General features: G+C 38.6%; 1 protein-coding gene across 13 annotated transcripts in view; it reads left to right on the top strand.

The window, feature by feature from the left end:
- Pex5l (peroxisomal biogenesis factor 5 like) overlaps positions 1 to 21,035 on the top strand; it is a 230,015-nt gene extending 208,980 nt beyond the window's left edge. For all 13 annotated transcript variants that reach the window (XM_058586200.1, XM_058586196.1, XM_058586195.1 and 10 more), the window contains 7 exons: positions 452 to 568; positions 2,986 to 3,129; positions 5,589 to 5,659; positions 7,343 to 7,540; positions 8,501 to 8,666; positions 8,981 to 9,138; positions 14,596 to 21,035. In XM_058586200.1, coding sequence (XP_058442183.1) covers positions 452 to 568; positions 2,986 to 3,129; positions 5,589 to 5,659; positions 7,343 to 7,540; positions 8,501 to 8,666; positions 8,981 to 9,138; positions 14,596 to 14,800 — 1,059 coding nt within the window. In that variant the 3' untranslated portion in view covers positions 14,801 to 21,035. The remainder of the gene's footprint in view (positions 1 to 451; positions 569 to 2,985; positions 3,130 to 5,588; positions 5,660 to 7,342; positions 7,541 to 8,500; positions 8,667 to 8,980; positions 9,139 to 14,595) is intronic.
- The last annotated feature ends 2,432 nt before the right edge of the window (positions 21,036 to 23,467 follow it).

Raw genomic sequence — 23,467 nt, 5'->3', positions numbered from 1 at the left:
TGCAAGTAATATGCCACAGGACAAGCTCACAGTGCTTGACAAAAGCAGTGACCACAGCTCCCAGTGTACTATGTGATCCCAAGCGTAAACAGCTGATTGTTTTCAGTATATAGAGCTGTTAAGCTGTGATGATCAGTAGGTTAGGTGTATTAATTCATTCTCTTCTTACAGGGTCTTTAACTTAAAATAGGTAAGTTGTGGAACATTTGCAATGGATTTTCTGATCCTTCAAGTGGTAGTTATTTTCCTGCTGGAAAAAATCACAACTGGTCCACTTCGACATTTTCCCTTCCAGAAGATCTTCAACCAGTTGTTGGATGTGACCAACTTAAACACCTTTTGCCTCCTCAGAACTCATTTTGGTGAATAAGAAAAACTACCCCCCACCTGGGAAAACCAGATAATGTGGCATGTTTTTAAATCATCTCCTTTGGGCTTTCCTGTCTCCTAGTCAGATACAGAGTTTTGGGATAAGATGCAAGCAGAATGGGAAGAGATGGCCCGGAGGAACTGGATATCTGAGAACCAAGAAGCCCAGAACCAAGTTACAGTCTCAGCTAGTGAGAAGGTAAACCCATTCCGTTCTTACACGCGCTGACAAATTTCCTCATCCTCTTCACAGCGTGTTTTATAGATTATTAAACTATTTTGTCAGAAATCTAAAAATCAAAGGCAATTTAATATCGATCTGACCTAGGAGAAATCACCGATAGATGGAAACAAGATAACCATCCAATGTGTAAAGGCAGTGAGCTGAAATCAAAAGTTCTTATTTATCGTCAGTGTTCAGACCATTTGTCAGCCACCCAGAACCTGGATCCTGACTGCTTGGGGCAGTTACAGAACTAACATTTAGAGTGGATTGGCAAGAACTGGGCTCATCAGCCGCTTTAGTCCTGCTGATGTGCCAACAATAGAAGCTATATAGTGGCGAGGGAGTGAAGGAGGGCCTGGGTTTGCTTCACAGGTGGTCATTACACCACTAGCAAATCATGGTAGAAAAAAGTCTCTTCAAACCACCAGGTCAGGTCCCAATGGGAATCCTCAGAGATACTCCTCTGATAGGAGTCCCAGCAACTGTACTTGTGCAATGAACAATCATGAAGTCCTGGTGGCTCTAAGATCAATCCTTCAAAAGCACTTTTGGCCAAGCCAGCAGAGAGGGGGTTAATTGAAAGAAAGAAAAAGACGTAGAATTTTCTTACACAGAAAAAAAAAGTACATGTCTGTGTCTGTCTGTATTGGGGTTTTGTGATGGAGAGAGTGTCAATTGCATTCACTTCTGAATAATTTCCATGATATTTTTCTGCACGCATCAAATATTTATATATTTATCTACTCTGCAGTAGGTACTGGGGATAAGAGACTCTGATTTGAGGAGATCTGCAATTTACATAGTGATTAAAATGTTTCTCTCCTCCCAATACTCTCTCTTTCTCAGAAGGCCAGGCAATCATACAAAATCAGAACAAACATCTTATTAAAAATAGCTGTCTTATCCAAAGAAAGCAGAGCTAAGGTAAAAAGGGAGAAGGTTGATGTAGATCATCAGACACTGGGCTACAAGCCATGTGCCTGAGGCCTACCAGGGACCCTCACCTCTGAACCACCCCATTTCCATACTATCCACCACATAAGTTGGTGGTAACTGTGGTCTTGATGAGGGATTTTGTCTTTCTAAGCACTAATGGAAAATGAAGGCCTCCACTTCATCTATTTTAGGCCTTAGTAACATCATCAATGGACTAGCTTATTTGCATCTATCAGAGGAGAAGGGTTTTATGATGATCTATGCTAGTGAAGTTACAACAAATAATATTGTTAGACACTTCAGGTGATAGTGTAAGTTGGGGAATACTTTCTCAAAAAATATTTAGTTACATATACCAAAGGCCTAAAAACAGTTCAAAGCTTTTAACCAAATTGATCCCTCTAGATTCTATCCTTAGGTAATAAGCAAAAGCACTAGAGTTTGAGAAAGGAGGCTCGCACTTTAACTTTATTTTATAATAATAAAAATTTTAAATAATGTGAAAGTCTGTCAGTAGAAGATCAGATAAATAAATGTAATATATCCATAAAAATAATTTTAATGGCATAGGGTAAACAATCACAATGTACTACTGTGAGGACTAAGCCACAGATTACAGATGTAGTATGAACCTATTTATACACTCACAAAAATACTAGGTTATTATTGTTTGTTTAAATTTTTGCAATGAATAAACTGTCCATCTTTAAGACACGCATTTTTTTGTGGGGGAAGGTGCTGGTAACCAGGGATTGAAATCAGGAGCACTCAACCACTGAGCCACATCCCGGCCCTATTTTGTATTTTATTTAGAGATAGGATCTCACTGAGTTGCTTAGCACCTTGCTTTTGCTGAGGCTGGCTTTGAACTCAAGATCCTCCTGCCCCAGCCTCCCAAGCCACTGGGATTACAAGCATGTACCACTGTGCCAGGCAAGACATTCATTTTTAACAGGGGCAAGATAGTCCCCAGTAGAGCAAAAACTTTTCTAGGTGGAGGCAAAAAAGATCTTACATAATACAGTATCTTAGCCTTGGGTACTGTTTGGGCCACAGTTTCCAAAGAGATGTACAGTATGTTTTATTAATATTTCAGAGGGTTGGGTGGCAGCACTCAGCAAAAACCATGTTTGAAGAGTCAGTAATTTTGAAATCTTCAGGGGAAATAGCTAAAACAAAAAGAACAAAACAAATATCAGAAATAGCACAGCTCCATATCATATTTAAGTTGTGGCATTTTGAGTAACTTTTTTGTTTTCTTTTATGTTATTTGCTATCATCTAAAATTTATTCAATGAACATGCACTACATTCATAATAAGGGACAGTATTCAGTTTAATTGAAATTGAATACATCGATCAAAATAAGTCAATTAAGATTTAAAGAGGTCTTGCTGAATGTAAGAATGCAGAGATGGTGGATGAATGGTGTAATGGCCCTTCTCTGTGTCGTAGGGGTATTACTTTCACACTGAAAACCCCTTCAAGGACTGGCCTGGAGCATTTGAAGAAGGCTTAAAAAGGCTGAAGGAAGGGGACCTTCCAGTCACCATTCTGTTCATGGAGGCAGCGATTCTTCAGGACCCCGGAGATGCAGAGGTAGATCCGTCCTCTTCATTCTACTAGACTCAGAAGCAGCTTCATGTGCTAAGGATAGACAGGATGGCACAGGGCTCTCCTGGGTGGCATTTTCACCAAGTAAAAGTTCCCAAAGGGGTTAACCTGGTTTAGTGTGATATTTATTCTAAGAGATAAGTAGGTACCTGTTTCTAATCTGCAGTATCTACACTGCCCAAAGATAAAGGTTGGGGATGAAAAATGAAAAAAGAAATCAAAATTGCCAACCTGAAACACACCCAGTGGTTTTCAGGGAACAATGTGTAGTTTTGTCTGGGTCTCAAGTCACACCATGTATCACCCTTGATTTACTCACTCAACATTTATTGAGCAAATACTATACCTTCAAAATTGCACTAGGTCCTGGCTTTAAATATTGAAGGGCTGGGAATGCAAAGACACCTTTGTGGTCTATTGGGAGAGGTGACATAGTGTCATGAATATGGTGTCTGGATGTGCTAGGAGAGCAAAGAGCAGGGTCCTAATCCAGCCTTCCCCTACAGGTGAATCCAAAGTTGGGTTTTGAAGGAAAGAGAATTAAAGACCATAGGAAGTCAAGTTGTTTTTCGGAAGGAGTGGTGCAAGGGAGGCAGAGGGACTTGAAGCATCACGTGGAACAGAAAAGGGGAGGAGAGAGTGGGAGAGAGGAGGGAAGGAGAGAACAGCAAGTGTTTTAACTGAGTCTGAAGGCCATGGGAAACCTTGAGAGAATGGCCCAGAAGAGGTATTCAATCTGACTGCATGTAAGAAAATCCCTCTGTCTGGGATGAGAAAGGTGATTAGAGACAGACACTCGGAGACCACCAAAGAGCTTCTGCCGTCCACTACGTTTTGAAATCCATAAAGCCTTGTAAAATGATATTGGCTGTGTAAAAGCTTCCTTTTTAGACTATGAGTGATTTTTAGAAATCATTATAATGGATATTCTAAAAGCAGTTTGCAGAGATTTTAGGATAGGAGTATGTGGTATTGAAAAGACAAAACGGAGGAACTTTGAATTGGGCAAAGGGGAGGATGGGGAGGGGTTACGGGGGTAGGAAAGATGGTGGAATGAGATGGACATCATTACCCTAGGTACATGTATGACTGCATGAATGGTGCGTCTCTACACCATGTACAACCAGAGAATTGAAATGTTGTGCTCCATTTATGAATAATGAATTGAAATGCATTCTTCCATCATGTACAACTAAGTAAAACAAACAAAAATAATAAATAAATAAATAAAATTTCTATACTCAGCTACTCTAACTACATAGGTTCAAATTCCTATTCTTTCTTGTTAGCCCTATGACCTGGGACATGTCATTAAAGCTTTTTAGGGTTCAGTTCCCTCATCTGTAAAATGCATTTCATAATAGTAAATATCTCACCATGTGTTCTAAGGAGTATTAATTCCTGCAAATGAGGTGTTCAGCTCAGGGCCTGGCACAGCCATAGTTAGTTAGCCTTCACTCTTATTATTGATAAATTCTTGGTCTGTATACTAAGAATAAGTAAACTGCTCACCAGTTAAAGCTCCAGATATCTTATTCCTCAAAAGGTTTACAGTGGAACGAGATTGAACTGACAACTAAAATTCTGACAAAATTATTGTCATTTTTAAAAAGTGGCATGAAACAATAACATCATCTTAAATTTTTGAATGATATATATTTTACAAGATGTTTTTGTGTATACTGTATCATTCAACACAGCAACCCTAGGAGGTTAAAAAAAAAAGTATACACTATTTTCCCAGATTTATAAATGAGAAAATTAAGTTCCTTTGTACCTAATGGATCCCAGTGAGGATCCAAGTTTTCATATCTATGGAAAGTCCAAGGCTAAGGTAATGAATGACATTGAGGGCAGTGAAAATGGTACCGTGGCCAAAGCTAGGAAGAAGCCTGCTTGATCAATCTTTTCATAGCAAGTATTATAAGACTCATGATAGGTGAAATCAAAATAGAGACTGCTCTAAAAATCACCAGTATGCTTGGGGGAAATAATAAGTATTTTTTTTTTTTTGGTTTATGTGATATATTCATGTTGTATATCTTGATATTTCTAGTTGTAAACTTTAGCCTATTTACATTTTTGGGTTATTTTCTACTCCTTTTCTTTATAATTATGAAATCTTACATATTGATCTTTTGGTTTTAAAATGCCTGATATCATGGGATCTGAGAAATTCAGAGACTTCTGGAACACTGGATGATAGGAAAGGATAAATAGTGAATTAATTTAGAAATAATGACAGAGGATCTTGACCCAAATGTCACAAGACAGTTTGAACAAAGAAATGCATGTGATATTTTTTTCCTTTTATGGGGCTCTTACATAAAAGTATCTGAGTCAGGTAGCTCTGCATACAGGAGCTGCCACAGGTAAGCCAACTAAACACAGGAGTAATCCCTGCTTCCTTTTGCAAGGTTAATAACATCAGTTGTCTTTTGTAGGCTTGGCAGTTCCTCGGGATAACACAGGCAGAGAATGAAAATGAACAAGCAGCCATTGTCGCCCTCCAGAGGTACATGAAGCTAAGCACATGACCTTGGCTGGTGGACACCTGGGAATGCACTTGCTCAGTTCCACATTTGTCTTTTGTCCACTCCTGAAGCACAGTGTGAAAAACCAGGCCAGGACCAGTACTGGGTTGCCACATGTCACTCACACTTAGCTCTAGAAAACAAGAACTTATGACGAAATAGTGTTCTTCAACCACAATATTTTGTTATCTGCAAATCAATTGGTTCATTAAATACACAGTTTCTTTTAATTTTCTGGACTTTTGTAGCATCTGAAAGTTTTTCTCAGGATAAGCATATTGAGATAATGAAGATTTGTGGGTGGGAATGGGAACAGAGGTAGATGTAGGTAGCATCACCCATTAACTTGATTAGAATCCCTATGAAGCCCTGAAAGTTTCTACCAAATAGACTCTCGCTTTCCCTGCCCTTTCTTGAAGGTACTTTTTATATAGAGCTGTAGGAGGAGAATGTATATGCACATGCACATATAGTCCAGAGGTTCCACTGGAGTGTGTGTATATATGGAAGTGTACATAACCTGTGTGCATGTGTAAATCCTAGAGATTCGGAATGTTAGTATGTGAGAATTCTAGATCTGGGGCTTTGCCATCCCAGAATCCTAGATTTCAGTATTCCACATCATCCAAAGATGTTGTGATGCCTAGGGTGTTGTTCTTCCTTGAGATCATTTTCTATAAAGGAGAGAACTGGGGATCGGGGAAGGTCAAGGTCACACATTATATGTAAAAGAGACAGAACTTTAACCCTCATGTCCTGACTCTGGAACTCTGGGTCAGTGGTTCTTAACCCTGTATACACATGGCAAATAGAATGATCTTTAAAAAATTAAATAAAATTAAAAAAGACTCCCAGGCACTCCTGGTTTAATTGCTTGAGACTAGGAAACCAAGCATCGGTAGTTTTAAACCTTCCATTCTCAGGAGCATTCAGAGTTGAGAACTCTGCCCAGTACTGATAAGTTTCTGAGGTTGGGACCACCACAGGGAGGCATTAGGTGCTGCTTAGAGCTTGTTCCTTAAAAAGTCTTTTCCAGGGACTACCATTATCATCATTACCTGGGAGCTTGTCAGACCCGTATTTCCTCCGCCCCATCCCACCCACTATACTAGAATGCAGTACAGAGGAAGGTTCAGGGTCCCAGGTGATTCATCTCTACTTCAAAGTTTGAAAAAACCCTTGCTAGAGGCCAGATGAATAGAATAAGGGGGTTCAGTCAGTCACCTCAATCCTTTGTAAACCCACATTAGTAGTCTGGAAATGGGAAATTCCCTCTCCTCTCCAAAACACTGTACAATCTTTCATCTCTGAATATTCAAATATAATTCAAGTCCAGTTTGGGGGCAGGGGATAAGGTAATAATAATATCCTTTTCTTCTCATTAGATTAACTAGTAATAATTTATGTGCAGGAAGTAGCCATACTTCCATAGTTGTAAAACCATTCATTACAATTAAAAAAATCAGTCATCATCAGGATGAGTTTTAAATGTTCTTAAAAATCCTCTTTGGCCATGATTTTCATTAGAAGATACATGGTTTTCCAGGGATGTAAACAAATGTAATAACATTTTTCAACATTTAATTGGTAAAGATTTCAAATTTTCTAGAGAACTGTTGGAAAACTGAAAAACCTAAAATTATTTCTGTTTTGTCTTCTTTCAGGTGCTTAGAACTGCAGCCCAACAATTTGAAAGCTTTAATGGCTTTGGCTGTGAGTTACACAAACACTGGTCATCAGCAGGATGCCTGTGAATCTTTGAAGAATTGGATTAAGCAAAATCCAAAGTACAAATACCTTGTGAAGAGCAAGAAGGGATCTCCAGGCCTCACTAGAAGGATGTCTAAATCCCCAGTTGACAGGTATCCTTCTCATTATAACTGGCAGTAAATACCCAATACACAATTAATCACCTTAAGGGTGATGAATGAGCCTCAGATCTCTACATCACTCCCTTCACAAAGGCTTTTAGGGCAGCATTCTGCTGGAAGAGAGCACTGAATAGAAAGATCGATGCTCACATCAGAGCTATTATGTTAATCCGTTTTCCATCACTGTAACAAAATACCTGAGATAATCAACCTACAAGGAGGAAAGGTTTATTTTGTCTCATAGTTTTGGAACTTTCAGTCCATGGTTAATTGGCCCTGTTGCTTTGAAGCTCATGGTGAGGCAACGTGTCATGGTGGGAGCACACGGCAAAGGAAACTGTCCACCGTATGGCAACAAATAAGCAAAAGGAGCATTTATTTGATACATGGGCCTTTGGGGAATACTTATCCAAACCACAGCAACCATCCTTTGGACACATAATCTCCATCATGGGCACCCACAGACATTTCTCTGAGTACCATATTTTAAAGCCAACTGCTTTGGACATAAAATTCACCTGAAATATAATAAGTACTGATTGATGATCCATGTTTTATGAAGTCTGAGAATTAGGAATGGGTAAATGGAAGTCCTTTCTCCTAGGAATTTTGTTTCCATCCACAATAAACCTTGATGTTAAGTCCTTTCTCACTGAGGCCCTGGGAAATTTAGCTGTGGGGTTTCTACACTAGTACTCCCAGGGTCCCTAGATTTGTCCCTGTAGAGACCTTACTTATGATAGCTCCATATGTGTGCAACAACATATTTCAAGAAAATCAGCTGCATTTTTCAACGTTCAGTATTAGTAGTCTTCTCCTTAAGCTAAGATATTTTGACAGAAATTTTCCAGTCTGCAATAAAGCGAGACTTGAAATAGTCCAAAGAGCTTCAATAGTCAATCATTCATGCCTGGACTCTTTGAGTAAAGAAACTAATGTTTTCTTTTGTAGCTCTGTTCTGGAAGGAGTGAAGGAATTATATCTGGAAGCTGCCCACCAAAATGGAGACATGATCGACCCCGACCTCCAGACAGGCCTGGGGGTACTGTTCCACCTGAGTGGAGAGTTCAACAGAGCAATAGACGCATTTAACGCTGCCTTAACTGTTCGGCCAGAGGTAAGAGTGCACAGCACAGCACGAAACCACCATATTCTCTGTAATAAGTTTCCACAACCTACTTTGCCCATTTCTTCTACACTTTATTTCCCTTCCTCTGATGTTTTGTGGCAGTTAATATTGAACTATCTAGAATAGAAATGTTAATTACATGACAGCGTCAAATGATGACTGCATTTTGTTGAATGAATGTCATTTCACAAAGTGATTTATGACGATGTCTGAGTAATTCGCCTCATCATGGTACCTGTCCGTGAGCACGATGTCAGCAAGGCTCCTTCTGGTTGTTAGAGAACTCTGCTTTTTGTCATCAGGACTATTCATTATGGAACCGTCTTGGGGCAACCTTGGCCAATGGAGACCGCAGTGAAGAAGCCGTGGAGGCCTACACCCGAGCTCTGGAGATTCAGCCAGGCTTTATCCGGTCCAGATACAACCTGGGAATCAGCTGCATCAACCTGGGCGCCTACAGGTGAAGGATGGGACAGGCAAGACCCGAGATCACTCTCGGGACTGAGGTCTAATAACCTGACAGGTGGTCTCCCAGTAAAAGTACCTGTTTTGGCAGGAGTAGTCCTCTTCCTGCCATTAAAAGTAAATTCGGGAGGTTGAGACAGGAGGATCGTGAGTTCAAAGCCAGCCTTTGAACTAGGTTAGCAAAAAGCAAGGTGCTAAGCAACTCAGTGAGACCCTGTCTCTAAATAGAATACAAAATAGGGCTGGGGATGTAGCTCAGTGGTCAAGTGCCCCTGAGTTTAATCCCTGGTATCTACATCCCCTGAATAAAAACAAAGAGTAAATGTGGAACCTTCAGACTCCAAGGCCTATTTAAGCAGGGGACAATATGTATCACTGGTTCTGAATCTTCAGCTGCAATCATCTGGACATCTTGGGAGATGTAGATTCCCAGGCCCCTCTGCCAGAGATCCTGATTCAGTCAGCCTAAGTTAGAACATTGTCTATTTTTAACACCCCCAAGGGCAGCTCTCTGTGAAGCATGAACAGTCCAATCTTGCATTTTCCACTTAAGGAAAAAAAAAATCTTGGGTGCATAGGCAAGCAGACTTTGGAAGTTTCCAGAAACCAGTGTTTGGCTAAGCAAAACCAAGAATCCAGGTTTTCTAAATCTAGTAAACCAATAATTTTAGTTGGGTAACAAAAAAGAAAAAAAACATGATGGGTTTATATTTTGAAACACCTTTCTTAGTTCCTTATGACTTGTCCTTAACATTCAAGTTTATATTTTCTCTTTCTTTTCCTATGTACAGTAACCATCAATGATCTTTTTCTTTTGGGTAATGAAAGTATGGGTGATTTTTTTCTTCTTTATTTTCTTTTTTTTCTATTTTCTAAATAAACAGGTTTGGGATTTATATTTGAGAAAAAGAGAACTAAACTTAGCTTTAAATCCCACAAATAATGCAAACCTTTCCTCCTCTGAAAGAGCAGTGTTTCATAACCAGACAGGCTTGGGATCAGATCACAGCCATGCCATTCACTGGTTTTGTGACTCTGGTCATAAAACTTTGAGCCTTCATATCTCCACTTATAAAGGAAAGGGAGAGGAAGAGAGAGAAAGAATAATAACCACCTTGCAGGATTATCGTGCACATTGAATGTAATTGTCTAGCACAGAGCAATAGCTCATTATCTACTGGGCATTTATTACAATTATTGCCATCATAATCCTTAGTATCCCTATTATTATTATTTATTTAGATAAAGTATCTGAGACCTTCATAACAAGGTTACCTTCTTTTGACATCTGAAGAGTTGCTCTTTCCAAACTGTGTTTGTGTGTTTTGCTAGTGGCAAATTTTGAGGTCTTAGAAAATAGCTGTTGCATTTATACTAAAAGGATCTTACAAAGGACATTAGCCACTGGATTACACCATATCTTCTAAGAGGATTTTGCTCAGGTTAAAACCAGGAATAGCTGAGTGGCTCCTGAGCAGCTGATTTGTTTTATTTAAGGATACTGAAAAGTGCTGCTGCAGAGGCCCTCTTCACATAGGCTAAGCAGAAACCCAGAGCTGACGCTGGGCCACCTCCCCGCCCAGCAGCTGTCTGAAGCCCAGGTGATGTCCATTTTGCATGCCCTCTTCCTTCCTGGTTTCATCAGATTCTCCTAACCTGTTTTTCTCCTCCCCCCTTTTATTCACTCTTTTCCAGGTATGTTCTGTTTATCTATTTCAGGAGACACCTTTGTCTTTTTGAGGGCAACAAAGGAAGATGTAAATAAACACACACATAGACATACCAAATTCAATTAAAGGGAGCTCTCATAAAGATCTCAGATGCGTTTTTATTAATTGTAACTTTTTAATGTAGAAAATAATACTTGCAGCTTCGCAGAATACTTTCTTGGCATTTCACAGGTGTGAAATTCATTTGTCAGAGACCATGACAACTAAAGACCAGCAACTTGGTTGAGCTGTGAAGTTTCAATCCTCAAACAGGAGGAACAACAAGTCAATTTTCAGGTTGCCAGAATACCCAACAAAATTTGAATTTCAGATAAAGGACAGATATTAGTTTTTACTACAAGTATTTTCTAAATATTTTTATTTGCTAAGTCTGATAACCCTGATCAATTGGTTACTTTGAAACAGCTCAACCAAGCTTTATGGATCTTTTATTGTCATGCCAAATGTGGAAATCTTGAGAAGTGATACATAAGCATTTGGGGTTTCCTCGTGAGGGAGGACAAAAAGCCCAAAACCTTAAATGAATTCTGAAAAGAAGTTCAACTTCTTTACTTTAACTTGCATTTATACTAAGGAATAGGTACAGGCTTAGGAGTTACAGGCAGAGGTACAGGCTTAGGAAATAGCAACTGTCATTAGCAATGTGACTCTGAAGAAAGCCAGGAGTGAGTATAGATTCTTCTGTCCTCACCAAAGACCTCATCCTCCAGAACTGCAGGTGTCTGTGAGTGCCAAAGGCAAGTCTTATCCTACTACAGTGGAAATAAAGGATACGGTCGATATGAAACTTGGGTAGCTTAAAACATTACACCCTAGTCAGCAGGTGCTTCAGAGTAGTTAACCCTATTCAAAAATGAGGACCCTTTTTTATTTTTTAATTTGTTTTATTTGTTTTAATTAGTTACACATGACAGTACAATGACCTTGACATATCATACATTTGAATCAGATGTGGTATTTCTCATTTTTCTGAGTGGACAGGTTGCAGAATCACATTGGTCATGCAGTCATGTGTATATATATATATACAGCAATAATAATGTCTATTTTATTCTGCTGGAGGGCCCTTTTTAATAAAAAAAGAAACCATCCCCTTCGAGAGTAGTATTTTTAGTACTCGTATAATGAGGGAAAGATACTATAAAGTGAGTAATGCTTTTAAAGGAAGGAGCTTTTGTTGAAGGTGACAATATCCACAAACAATTGGAATTATTCACACAGATATCTGGGAGCATTGGAAAGCTATTCATACAGATACATGTGCAATAGTCAGAGTCCCCCCAAAGGGCCCTGAGCTCACAAGTTAAGGAACAGGCTTAGACTATCTTTACGAAAACACACTGGAGTGGCTTGATGAGCTTAGTAAATTATTCTTCTGTCACTCTCCAAATCCCTCTGAACAGAAAGCCACAGACAGAGACTAGAGCAGCTGATAAATGAGGGCTCTGGGATCTTCCTCCCCACAGGCTCTTACAGGTCTGGGATTGGGGAAACATGTCATTAGAGCTGCCACCCTGGGAAGAGGGACCAGAAAGGGCCTCCCCATACCCACCCATTTATAGATCCTCTTCTTGAGCCCAAGGGCCCAGAGAAGAGGTGGTTAGGACACCCACTCCATTGGATCACCCAGGTGGCTGCATACAGCTCCATTTCCCAGTGGCCTTTTACTCTCAGGCGAACCCAACAATGTAGATGAGTCTAGTGCCTAGGCCATGTGCTTTGGAATTAGAAATCCAGTCACACTTTCAAAGGTTCTTCCCAGACATTCAATAGCCACCTTCCAGGATTAAGTAAAATCAAGTCTGTGAAAAGATTCTGAGAAGAGTAAAGCATATATAAATTAAAATGGCATGCTTACTCTCAGCAACAGTTAGTTTGTCAAACACATAATACAAGGTTGGAGTGACAGAGGGCCGCTGCAGAGGGCAGAACAGAAGGCAGACCTGGTACCAGCGCAGTCCTGGATTGGATGGCATCTAGCTCAGCTATTATCAACATTCCTATTCTCATGGTCGATTTTAGCTTTTAACAATTACTGAGAATCCCAAAGGGCTTTTATTTATGTAGCTATATCTATCAGTATTTACCGTTTTATAAATCAAAATGAAGTTTTTTAAAGATTCATTTGAAAATAACAAGTCCCCATGCTTGCTGGTAATCCCAGTGACTTGGGAGGCTGAGACAGGAGGAGCACAAGTTCAAAGCCAGCCTCAGCAACTTAGCCAGGCTCTAAGCAAAATAAAATAAAATAAATATTTTTAAATTTTAAAAATATTTTTATTTGCAAACACAGATCTAAATAAAATATTTTTTCCTCTTTGTTTTTTTTAAGAGAGAGAGAGAGAGAATTTTTAATATTTATTTGTTAGTTTTCGGCGGACACAACATCTTTGTTTTGTATGTGGTGCTGAGGATCGAACCCGGGCCGCACACATGCTAGGCGAGCGCACTACCGCTTGAGCCACATTCCCAGCCCCAAAATAAATATTTTTAAAAAAGAGTTGGGGATGTGGCTCAGTGGTTTAGTGTCCCAGGGTTCCATTCTCAGTACCAAAAACAAATAAATAATGTTTTTAAAAAGTAAAAATAGCAAGTCATCGTGTTAACATAAATAACATTTCACAAGAAAATAATTATTTTCCAAAATTAAACTATGGTCAGAGAAAATAGTGGCAGTGTTTTACATTTTTGCAAATTTCTTTAATAACTTGCTTACTAGAAGACAGACTGACTGACTGACTTCTGCATTCAGTCTGTAGGGACAACATACCTCATGTAGTCTCTGGAAAATTCCATCTCTTCGCATTTGAGAAGATAGAAGTGAAAAGGTCGAATAATATCTCAGTTTGTTTGTGTGTTTGTTGTCAGTACTTTACCCCTGAGCCACATCCCCAGCCTTTTTTTTTTTTTTGAGACAGAGTCTCACTTAGTTTCTTAGAGCCTCACTGTGTTATTGAGGCTGACCTCAAACTCATGATCCTCCTACATCAGCCTCCCAAGTTACTGGCATGTACACTGCACCTAGCACATCTGAGTTTTATTAAGAAAATAATTTTGACCTCATTGAGCCCCTAGGCTCCCCATTCCATACTTTGAGAACTATTGATCTTAATAATAAAAACATTTGTATACATTGATTCAACTGCAGCCCAGGACAAAGTTCTAAAATTATTTTTATTCTCCTGATGACACACTGAGGGAAACTGAACTTCAAGGGAAAATGAGAAATTTGTCTGGAGCTAAATAATTAGGTTATAAGCCCAGGTGCTCTGCTAATCAAGTCAACTTCACCCTACCTGCGTTCCATATTTCTAGCACAAATAGGAAAGATTAAACCACTCTGTTTCTGAGTAAAGCCATATTTTTCCTCTTAAAATTTAGTAATATCAATCCCATCTGCAAATAGATTAAATCTTCAAACCATTCCTGGAGTAGGAGAAAATCAAATTCACTAATGAGTTAGCAAGGTTTTTATTCTTCTTTCTTTCCCAAGTGGCATTTGTAAAATGAAACTTGCTTCTCTTTCTTCTTTGTGATTCCACTATATTTAGCAATTATTGTTCAGAAAAGATTAATGAGAGAATCAGAAAGTTGTTCATCTGATCATCCAAAATTCTACAGAGAGATGATTGAATTTAAAATAACTCAATCTTTTTTTTTTTTAAGTTTGCAAACTCTGAAATTTGTTGCATTTTAAAATGTCTGTTTTTCTGCCCTCTTAGAGAAGCGGTCAGCAATTTTCTCACTGCCCTCAGTTTGCAAAGAAAGAGCAGGAATCAACAGCAAGTTCCTCATCCCGCCATCTCTGGGAATATCTGGGCTGCCCTCAGAATCGCACTGTCTCTGATGGACCAACCAGAGCTCTTCCAGGCAGCTAATCTCGGCGACCTGGATGTCCTCCTAAGAGCTTTCAACTTGGATCCTTGAAGGAAACAAACAAACAAACAAAAATAAAGAATAATAATCCCTCACCCATGTTATTGTACTGAGAAATGAAAAACTATTTTATTATGAATTTCCGAAAGGATAAATCAGATATTCAAAAGGCCATGGTCACATAACCCAAGGGAATTAACGCCTACAGACAATGCCCAGCCTCTGTTCAGATCCAAAAGCACAAAACGTTGTATATAGAGTCAAGGTCAGGTTCCAAAGAAGAATTGAGAGACTAAAGACAAACCAAGATAAAGTAAACTACGTGTACTCTTCACAAGTTGCAAGTATATTGCAAATCCTGTTTGGTGGGGTCCCCAGTTGCAGCTGCCAGCCCATCTGAGGAAGATGTTCACAGGACCCATGAAGAAAGCACTGCCTCAGATCAGGGAATTCTGACTGTTCCTAAACTGTCCCCTGAAATTCCCCCTTTTGCAAGACTGAACATAGTTTGGGCCATTGGTGCATGCACATATATTAACTCGACTAAAGACAGGCATTGCTTAAACCTGTTCCAGTTTTAACTTTTACTGTAGCCCTGTTTCCAGAGAGGGAGCTTTGCTGGCAAAAGCAGTTTTTGCACTAGAAATTTTTGCTGTTCCCAATCAAAACTTTTCTGGGATTGTATATATGCACTTTAATATCTTATGTATGCCTTGCTGGAGTTTGGTTTCGTTGCTCCAATTTTTAACTTGGGGGGTGGGGAAGATTTGAGAACTCAGAGTTGTTAAGATCAACGGACCAAATAAATAATTCCTGGAAAATAGTTTTTCATAGTGTAGGGTTTCAAAGGAGTGTTTTTTCTTAAAGCAGACATGACATAGGGTTAAATGTGCAAACACAGATCTTATTCACATGCTTTCTGGGACTGTATGAACTTGGAGACCAGATTGTGTCTCTTCATGCATTCTCTGCAGGAGGAAAGCTATCAAGTGATGATACCGTGATTCCTATTGAGTTTGCATTAACTTGCTTAAGTGTCATATTTTACTAGCTTTCTAACTGCCCTGCATAACAAAATTCCTTTTAAACTATTCCTATTAAATGGTATTTCTTAAGAGTGATAATACATTTTTCCCTAAAAAGGATGCATTTCCTTCGTTCCATGGTGATCTGCACTCTTCACCTTCTTGCACTGTAATGGAAGATCAACATTTTTTAACTGAACCTCACTGAATGTCAGCCGTTTCATATGAAAGATGCATGGCCATTTGGCTCTTATTTTAAACGTTTAGCAAGTTTCAGGAATTTTCTATTGGCAGTAGTGTTTTATTTAATTGGTTACCATCCACTTAGTTCTTCAGAGTATTTTGTGTGTATTTGAGGCTTGATAATTATTTTGATAGATACATTTTTTAAATAATTAGGAAAAAACATATTTGCAAAATGCTAACCAAAATATCACTTTACCCAGTGAATTTTCCTATTGTTCTTCACCTTGTCTCCTTCCTTCCTCCAGAAACTGTTTCAAGACAGTCTGATCTCAAGTTTTTTTGCATGGGTTTGTTTGGGTTGGTAGTAGCTCATTCCACTCATGACGATAATTATCAAGACAGAATTGGGGTCAAAACAGTTTAATTGGAAAACAAGCTTCAGCTGAGGGGGAAATGTGCCCACATGCTGAGAGGAGAGTAGACTCAGGGCTCAAGTATGAACCTTCTGTGTCCCCTTGGAGTCCCTGAGTTGTGAGGGGCCTCAGATTAGCATGAAACCAGAAGTCCTTGTGGTGTAGAGGCAGGGCACCATGGGGAGTGCCAGGTTTTGCAATTGTTGAAGCTCAAGTGGGTCTGGCTCCAGCTGGGCAACAGGAAGCAGAGGCATTCAGCATCCACCTTTGGGCAGGAGTGACAGCCCAGTCTTGGCCTTTGTTTCTCTACAGTCTGAGCAGCAAATAAATCTCAAAAATATTTTCAAGAATGGCATTCTTTAGAATTTGAGAAATTATTAATTCGGTCTGAGAAGGACCCTTGGGGCCGATCTCTAGCCAATGGTAGCTGCCTTCCAGGTAGAGCAGTCTCCATTCTCTGCTACTCCTTCCTCCTCAGGAACTCAGTGCACTCCCCCACTGGTCAGCTGACTTGAATCCATCAGAGTCCATTAGGAGCCTCAGAACAAGGATTCAAAGCAAACTTTACAGTTGTTCTGCTTTTGATGCCATTCTATACTCTCAGCTGCAACTGAATTTGCAATGCTAATGATGTGCTTGGCTCCCAGTCTTGCTTAGTGCATACAAGATATCAGTAACCATTTAAAACCCGAAAGTAAAGCAAATGCAGGGTGTTTTGGTTTAATTTGATTGTTGCTAGGTGGGGACAAATTTCATGGCCCAAATTATATTTTGCTATTGGAAAACAAAATTACTTCAAAGTCCAGGGAGTTATTATAGGGGAGAGTTGATAATTTTTCCACTCCTACCATTATTTAGCAATTTGCAAAATATTTGGTGGGATTTAATGCCAGCCTATCTACTATTGTCCACCAGAACTAACCAAAATTATTGCTCAAAAGTTGCATTTTTCAAAAATCAAGTAAAAACCATTACTAAAAAGCAAGTGGAAATTTATGGAAATAAAACACCACCAAAAATTAAGTTAGCAATATTTTAGAATACTCTTTATTACATATAGCATATATTTCTTGGTATATACTTTTCTTTTAAGACAACAGTTTGGGGCATCATCTTTATGGCAGGAAATTGTCACTTAAATTACTATTTCCATTTTGAAAGAATAGGATGTCCTTGGTTCCCTTCTGAGGCTGCTGCTTTTTTTAATCAATGAGCAATGGCTAAGAGCCCTGGAGGATGGCACCCACTTACTACAATGGCCACTCGGTTGCATAGAGATGACTTTCAGAGACTGACTGTACCAGGAAATGGAATGCAAAGGCAGAGAGACCCAGCAATCTCTGCTAAGTTTCAAAGTACGACCATTTCCCTCAGAGGATCTCTATGGCTGCTGATCTCAACTGGGAAAAAGAGGCAGGGGACCGAAAGAGGAAGAGCAAAGGGTCCTCTAACTGAGCCAACCGCAGCGATTCTGGTTCTGTCCTTTCTCTCAAGAGCACTACACAAGCTCTTGGAAGAAAGGCAGATCTTATCCCCAGGGAACTTTAATGGAGAACTATGAAATGTGCCTTCTCAGCCAGTCTGGGTTTCTACCAGGATGGCAAAGGCGTGACGCACAACTGGGTACAACAGTCCAGAACATGTTCGCTTTCAGGAGTTTATTCCTCTTTCACGTTAAGAGGCCTATTGTGTTCAATCTTGGGCCCACGTCTAAATTTTTACATAGATAAATCTCTCTGGTGTGTTCTTGCCACACAAGCAGCATTTGAACACCATAGTAGCTAGTACCACTTGGGGCTCCTTGAGAAAATAGATTAAAGCAAGATAGTCCTTTTGCGTCCCTTCCTCATTTGTTCTTGAATCAGTTCCAAGAGACTGGACTGTACTTTTTGTTGTTTTGATAGTGGCGGTGACTCTTCTCCACCTTGAAATGCTTCTAGGTGCATACTAGAAGCAGGGTGTTCTGAAGGGTTAATTCATGTGCCATCTTTTGAACCCACTTGTTTTAGAAATTAATAAACAGCCACCCTCATAATTTCAACTTTGTAAAACAATTTCAAATTCATTTCCTGTTCAGATTTTACTGTACAGTTTCCCTCTTGTCTCAGTATTTGCAGAACTGGTTGAAATTAAACTGTTTTGAACTAAGAAGCAGATACATATATATTTTTTGAGTGTTCAGAGATGAACTCTGGCAAAAGTTTGTAAAAAGGCAATTTTTAAAAAGCAAAACATATAACCTCAGGTACAAAAATATTGCATGCATTAGTACTTACAAATCTGCCTACTCAAATATTAACCAAAGCATGCAAGATAACTTTACTGAATGTAAATTTACACCATGCATGATTAAGTCTCATAGGTTAGCTTATTTTTCCTTGCTCCTGAACAAGAGAGCAATTTCATGAAATTTGTTTTTCAGTTTTTCTTTTGGCTTTTATCCTATCCCTGAGATTGATTTCATACAATCACATTGAACTTGACAGATATTCACATGTCTGTTTTGTGCAGTGTTGCAGCTGGTGCCAAATTAAAGCTCTGAGGAATCTGAGTGCAGACATCCAAATGCTTCTCTTAACAGCAAGTTGGGGCACAACAGAACCAAATTGGAACAAATCCATGTGTCTGCAAGCTATTCAATTAAATCGTGTTCATTACATCAGTACATAAAGGTTTGGGCTCTAAATTCTTTAAAGTTTATTTAAAAAAATTTTAAGTTTCAGAAAATTAGAAAAACTGGCATTTTAAATAATGCAGGGAAGTTAGAAAAATGCCCAGACACATAAAAATCATCATAAGGCAAAGTGGACATAGGGCCTTAATTTCCATAAATGTCACTTTAGAAATGACACAGTGTCACATGAGGTGTGTGGAGTATCAGCTTTGTTCTGACATAGCCCTATGTGTATGGTAGGTGAGCTACCTGGGCCCCTATCCCTTGAGAACGGACTTGACCAATAGATCTAAAAGCATGGAAGTTTGGGAGTGAAGCAGTGATTTCACAGTCACTGAGAATCAACTCTGAAATCTTCTCACTCTCTGCCATTGTCTGTAACCCCTGTTTGAAAAGAGACCAGAAGTAGAGAAAAAAAGCTCAGTAAGACAATGGGGTCTTATGTTAGTAAGTTGTTACCCACATCATACACTGATATCCCCCCGACACATGTAAGCTCAAAGACCAAACCCCATACATACAGAGCAAAGACCATGGCAGGAGGCACTGAACAGTTAAAAGGGAAACAAATATCAAAGTGTGAAGCTCAACAACCTCTCACGTGGCATTTTGCCTTACCAAGTTTCCAATGCCTGCAACCTCTGCAGAAATCCAAAATAACACACTCTGGAAACCAGTGTCCCTGTCTCACAACTGCTTCCTCAGAACCTTCTCTGCAAGAGAAAACTAAACTCGTAATATTGCAGCGTGTCACTCAGTGGGACACTTAGAAAACCTGCCCTGAAATAATATCAAGATTTGGAAAAAAAAAAAGTGAAACAATTCTTTTCTAAATGATAAATGTGCATAGTTTGCTTTTAGTTTTTTTTTTTTTTTCTTCAAATTTTTCTGGTGAGGGAAGTGGTGTGATACAAAAAGGACAAAGAGGCATACACAGGTCATTTGCACATCTGGCATTTTCACTGATATATATGATATTTTTGCATGGATATCATAAAAGGATTGTTCCATGTGAAAAATGTGTTCACGATTGACTATGTTACCAGTAGCAAGGAAATACAGCAAACCTAGATTTTACTGACTTTATTTCATTTTCTCCATATATCATCTAACCCAAACCCTCCATTTTCATTGCCCAAATTTGTTTACATTGGTTGAAAAAAAAAACTGATTAATTTAGTAAACTTTTTACAAACTATAACAAGCATTTATTAACTATTTAGAAAAGACATTTCTATATATTTTGTATATCTATGACTATTGCATATCTAGTCTAATCTAAAAACATTGTTTTAGACAAATTCTGTGATGCTTCCTCATCATGCTCAATAATGTTTAAAATCTTAGAATTTCATTTTCAAGCTGAATTAAACGACACAGAAGAAAAACAACTTTAAATGTTTACATTGAGTTTCTAAATTAACACCAACCCAAATTAAGTGATCTATAGTAAATTAATGACAAGAGGAATTTAAAAGTCTTTGGCATACTACATGATACTGTAACTGTGATTTAGTGAAATAATATGTATCATAGCACAACTCTGTTAGGTATGAAGTCTTCATCTTGGTCTTTCTCTGCATTGCTTTTTGAAATAAAATTACTACTGTAAAAATAACCTCTTATACCGATGTGTTTAATTTACTCAGATGGCTTATTATTTGCAAAGTACCAAAATATTAAGGTAGTATTTTTGTACTATTATTGGAAGCATGCCTTCCCTTTTTCACATTATTAAATTGTATTTATATTTGTGCAGTTTTAAACTATGTTTTCCAATAAACTTTGTCTGTGGCTTCAAGGTCTTTTCAGGAATCTTTCAAAATGGAATTTGGAGATCAGAATTGCTTAGAATTGAATAGAATCCAATTTGTACTACTGGCTAAAAGGTTCTTTTATTGACTATCGCTGCATATGATCTTGCATGAGATATCTGGAAATCAGGAATGCATTTTTAGATATGCAACAAAACTTTAAAACCTTCCTCCTTTGTTAATTTTTTAAGACTAAAATACTATTTAACCTGAAATTGAAATTTGTGACCTTTTTAGAATAAAAGTATTAAAATGTATTTCACTTTAGGGTCTTTCTTGGGGGGAGGCAGTCAGTCAATAATTGGGTACAGACTCTACGCAGGCACTATTCTAGGTGTGAGATACAGTGGTGAAGAAACAAAATCAATCTTTCTTTAAAGAGAGAGAGAGAGAGAGAGAGAGAGAGAGAGATATTTCTGTGTAAAGAGACCTGCAAATACTTTAACAAATAAGAATGCCTCCACTGCCCCATGGTAGAACAGGGCAAATGAGGTATATGAGTGGGCAGAAGCTCCCTCATTTTAGGTTGTTAGAAAAGTTTTTCTTTTAGGTGACATCAGGCTGAGATTTGAACAAGGACACAGACAAATGAAGCTGGAGACAACATTCCTGGCAGATCCAATAGCTGGTCTGAGATGCAGAGGCAGGTATGAGCTTAGTGTGCAGTCAAGATGCAGGGGGTGTGAGCAGGGAAGCCCTGGGAGACCTTGGGATGTACCAGTGGGGTGTGAGATCAGGGTAGAGTGGGACAGGGGCTCCCCAGAGCACAGTAAAGGGCAGAGTTGTCCCCAAGGAGAAGAGGGATGGCAATTACATGACTAGTTTCTGTTCCCTGGATGTTTACAAATGAAATCCTCCACCAGCCAGGTTAGTGATGGAGGGAGCCTTGGGCTCTGATGAGGAGAGTGGTGGGAGCAGGGGTTGGAACACCCCTTTCTCTCTCTTTTATTGTCCCCTCTTTTGATCACTGGCAGCACTTAACATTGGTGGCATTCCATCTTTTCCTCTATAAAACCAAGTTGTGCTTTTTCCTTCCTGACTCACTGCTGGGCTGTATAAAGTCAAATTGCTTTCTCTAGTAGTGAATTGAGGGCTTTCTCTCAGCCCTATGATAACTCAAGCCTCCCTCATGTCTCTGACCTCCACTTTTTAAACATGAATTATATTAATTTTCTGAAATAGCTCCTCCTCTTCATGTGTATGTAAGAAGCAGCCCAAGGTTTGAAGAATTCTTTGTAATTCTTTTGAAGTATCCTTAAAGCAATACGCATTTTACGGCTCCCAAAAAAACTTAGAAGCATAATAAATAATGCTTCCTGGTATTTGGGGGTTTTTTGTTGTTTGTTTTCTTTTACAGTGCTGGGGATCAAACCCAATTCTCCCACCCCACCCCCACCCCACAGCATCTGGTAATCAGATTCATGTATCAGAATTTTGGAAACTGATGACTAATTCTAGTATTTTTCCTGTAGAACTAAACTATTGATTCTCAGTAGGCCCAAACTTCAGTTTACTTACCCAAGTTGATATGGGTGGAGATGAGCCTTCCTGCCCAAGTACTTTGAAAGAGAAACAGACAGGGAACTAGTATTTACTGAAATGTGCCACAAGCCAAAGTCCTGGATCAGATGTTTCTATTCTGTCATTTAACCCCAATAGGCACCCACATCCCATTTTTTTTCCTGTTAATTTTATCCAGTTCGTGGTGGTTAATATTATTGCAAAGAATTCAGACAAAAACTGTTCAAGATTTTTTAAAGACTCCCAGATTAAAGACTGACTAAAATTCACATCTAATACTAAAAACTACAAAAACGTACCAGGAAAAAGTAGACTTGAGAGAAGTAGCTAAGAGAATAGCTAACATTGCTCATAGTAAAATTTGCCATTTTAAAAATGGAGAGAAGAAAAAAAAAATTTCTTGACAAATTTAGATTTGCAAATTTTCACCTGGCAAAACTAGGCTCCACATGTATGAAGACACAAATTGGTGTGAACATACTGTGTATACAACCAGAGATATGAGATATTGTGCTCTATATATGTAATAAGAATTGTAATGCATTCCACTGTCATATATAAATTTAAAAAGAAAATATAAATAAAAATAAAAGACTTATTCTGTTACACATTTTTAAAAATTATTCACCTAGTTTGAGTTGATATCAAGAAAAAGAGAACTATCCACAAATGTTAGGTAAGATTATCTTAATAGATTTTTTAGGTTTCTTTGTCATAAGCATGAAAAGCAATGTTTTACGAGTTACATATTATATGCCATCTGAAGGAAAGTCTACTGAGGTACCTCCAAAAATTCAATTTTTTGGAGATGGGGTTATCTGTATTCATCCTTCAAAGTTTGGGATCCACTCATGAAGTGAGTTATTACAGATCCAGTGTTTGTGCAGAATTATGCATATACATGTGTGTAAAACATACTCCTTAACTAAATGTGTGTAAAACATACTCATTAATTTACATACGAATCTAAAAAAAAAAAAAAGAAAGAAAATAATGGCTGCAAAAGAAGACTCACACTAGCAAAAGTTATAGTGAAACTGAGACGAGGGCCCAAAACTCATGGATGACTTTCACTAATCTCATAG

The sequence above is a fragment of the Marmota monax genome, unplaced genomic scaffold (assembly GCF_021218885.2).
Source record: "Marmota monax isolate L192 unplaced genomic scaffold, Marmota_monax_Labrador192_F-V1.1 WCK01_AAM20220418_F8-fsc00074, whole genome shotgun sequence".
NCBI classification, from domain to species: Eukaryota; Metazoa; Chordata; class Mammalia; order Rodentia; family Sciuridae; genus Marmota; species Marmota monax.
This window is presented reverse-complemented; position numbering and strand designations above follow the sequence as displayed.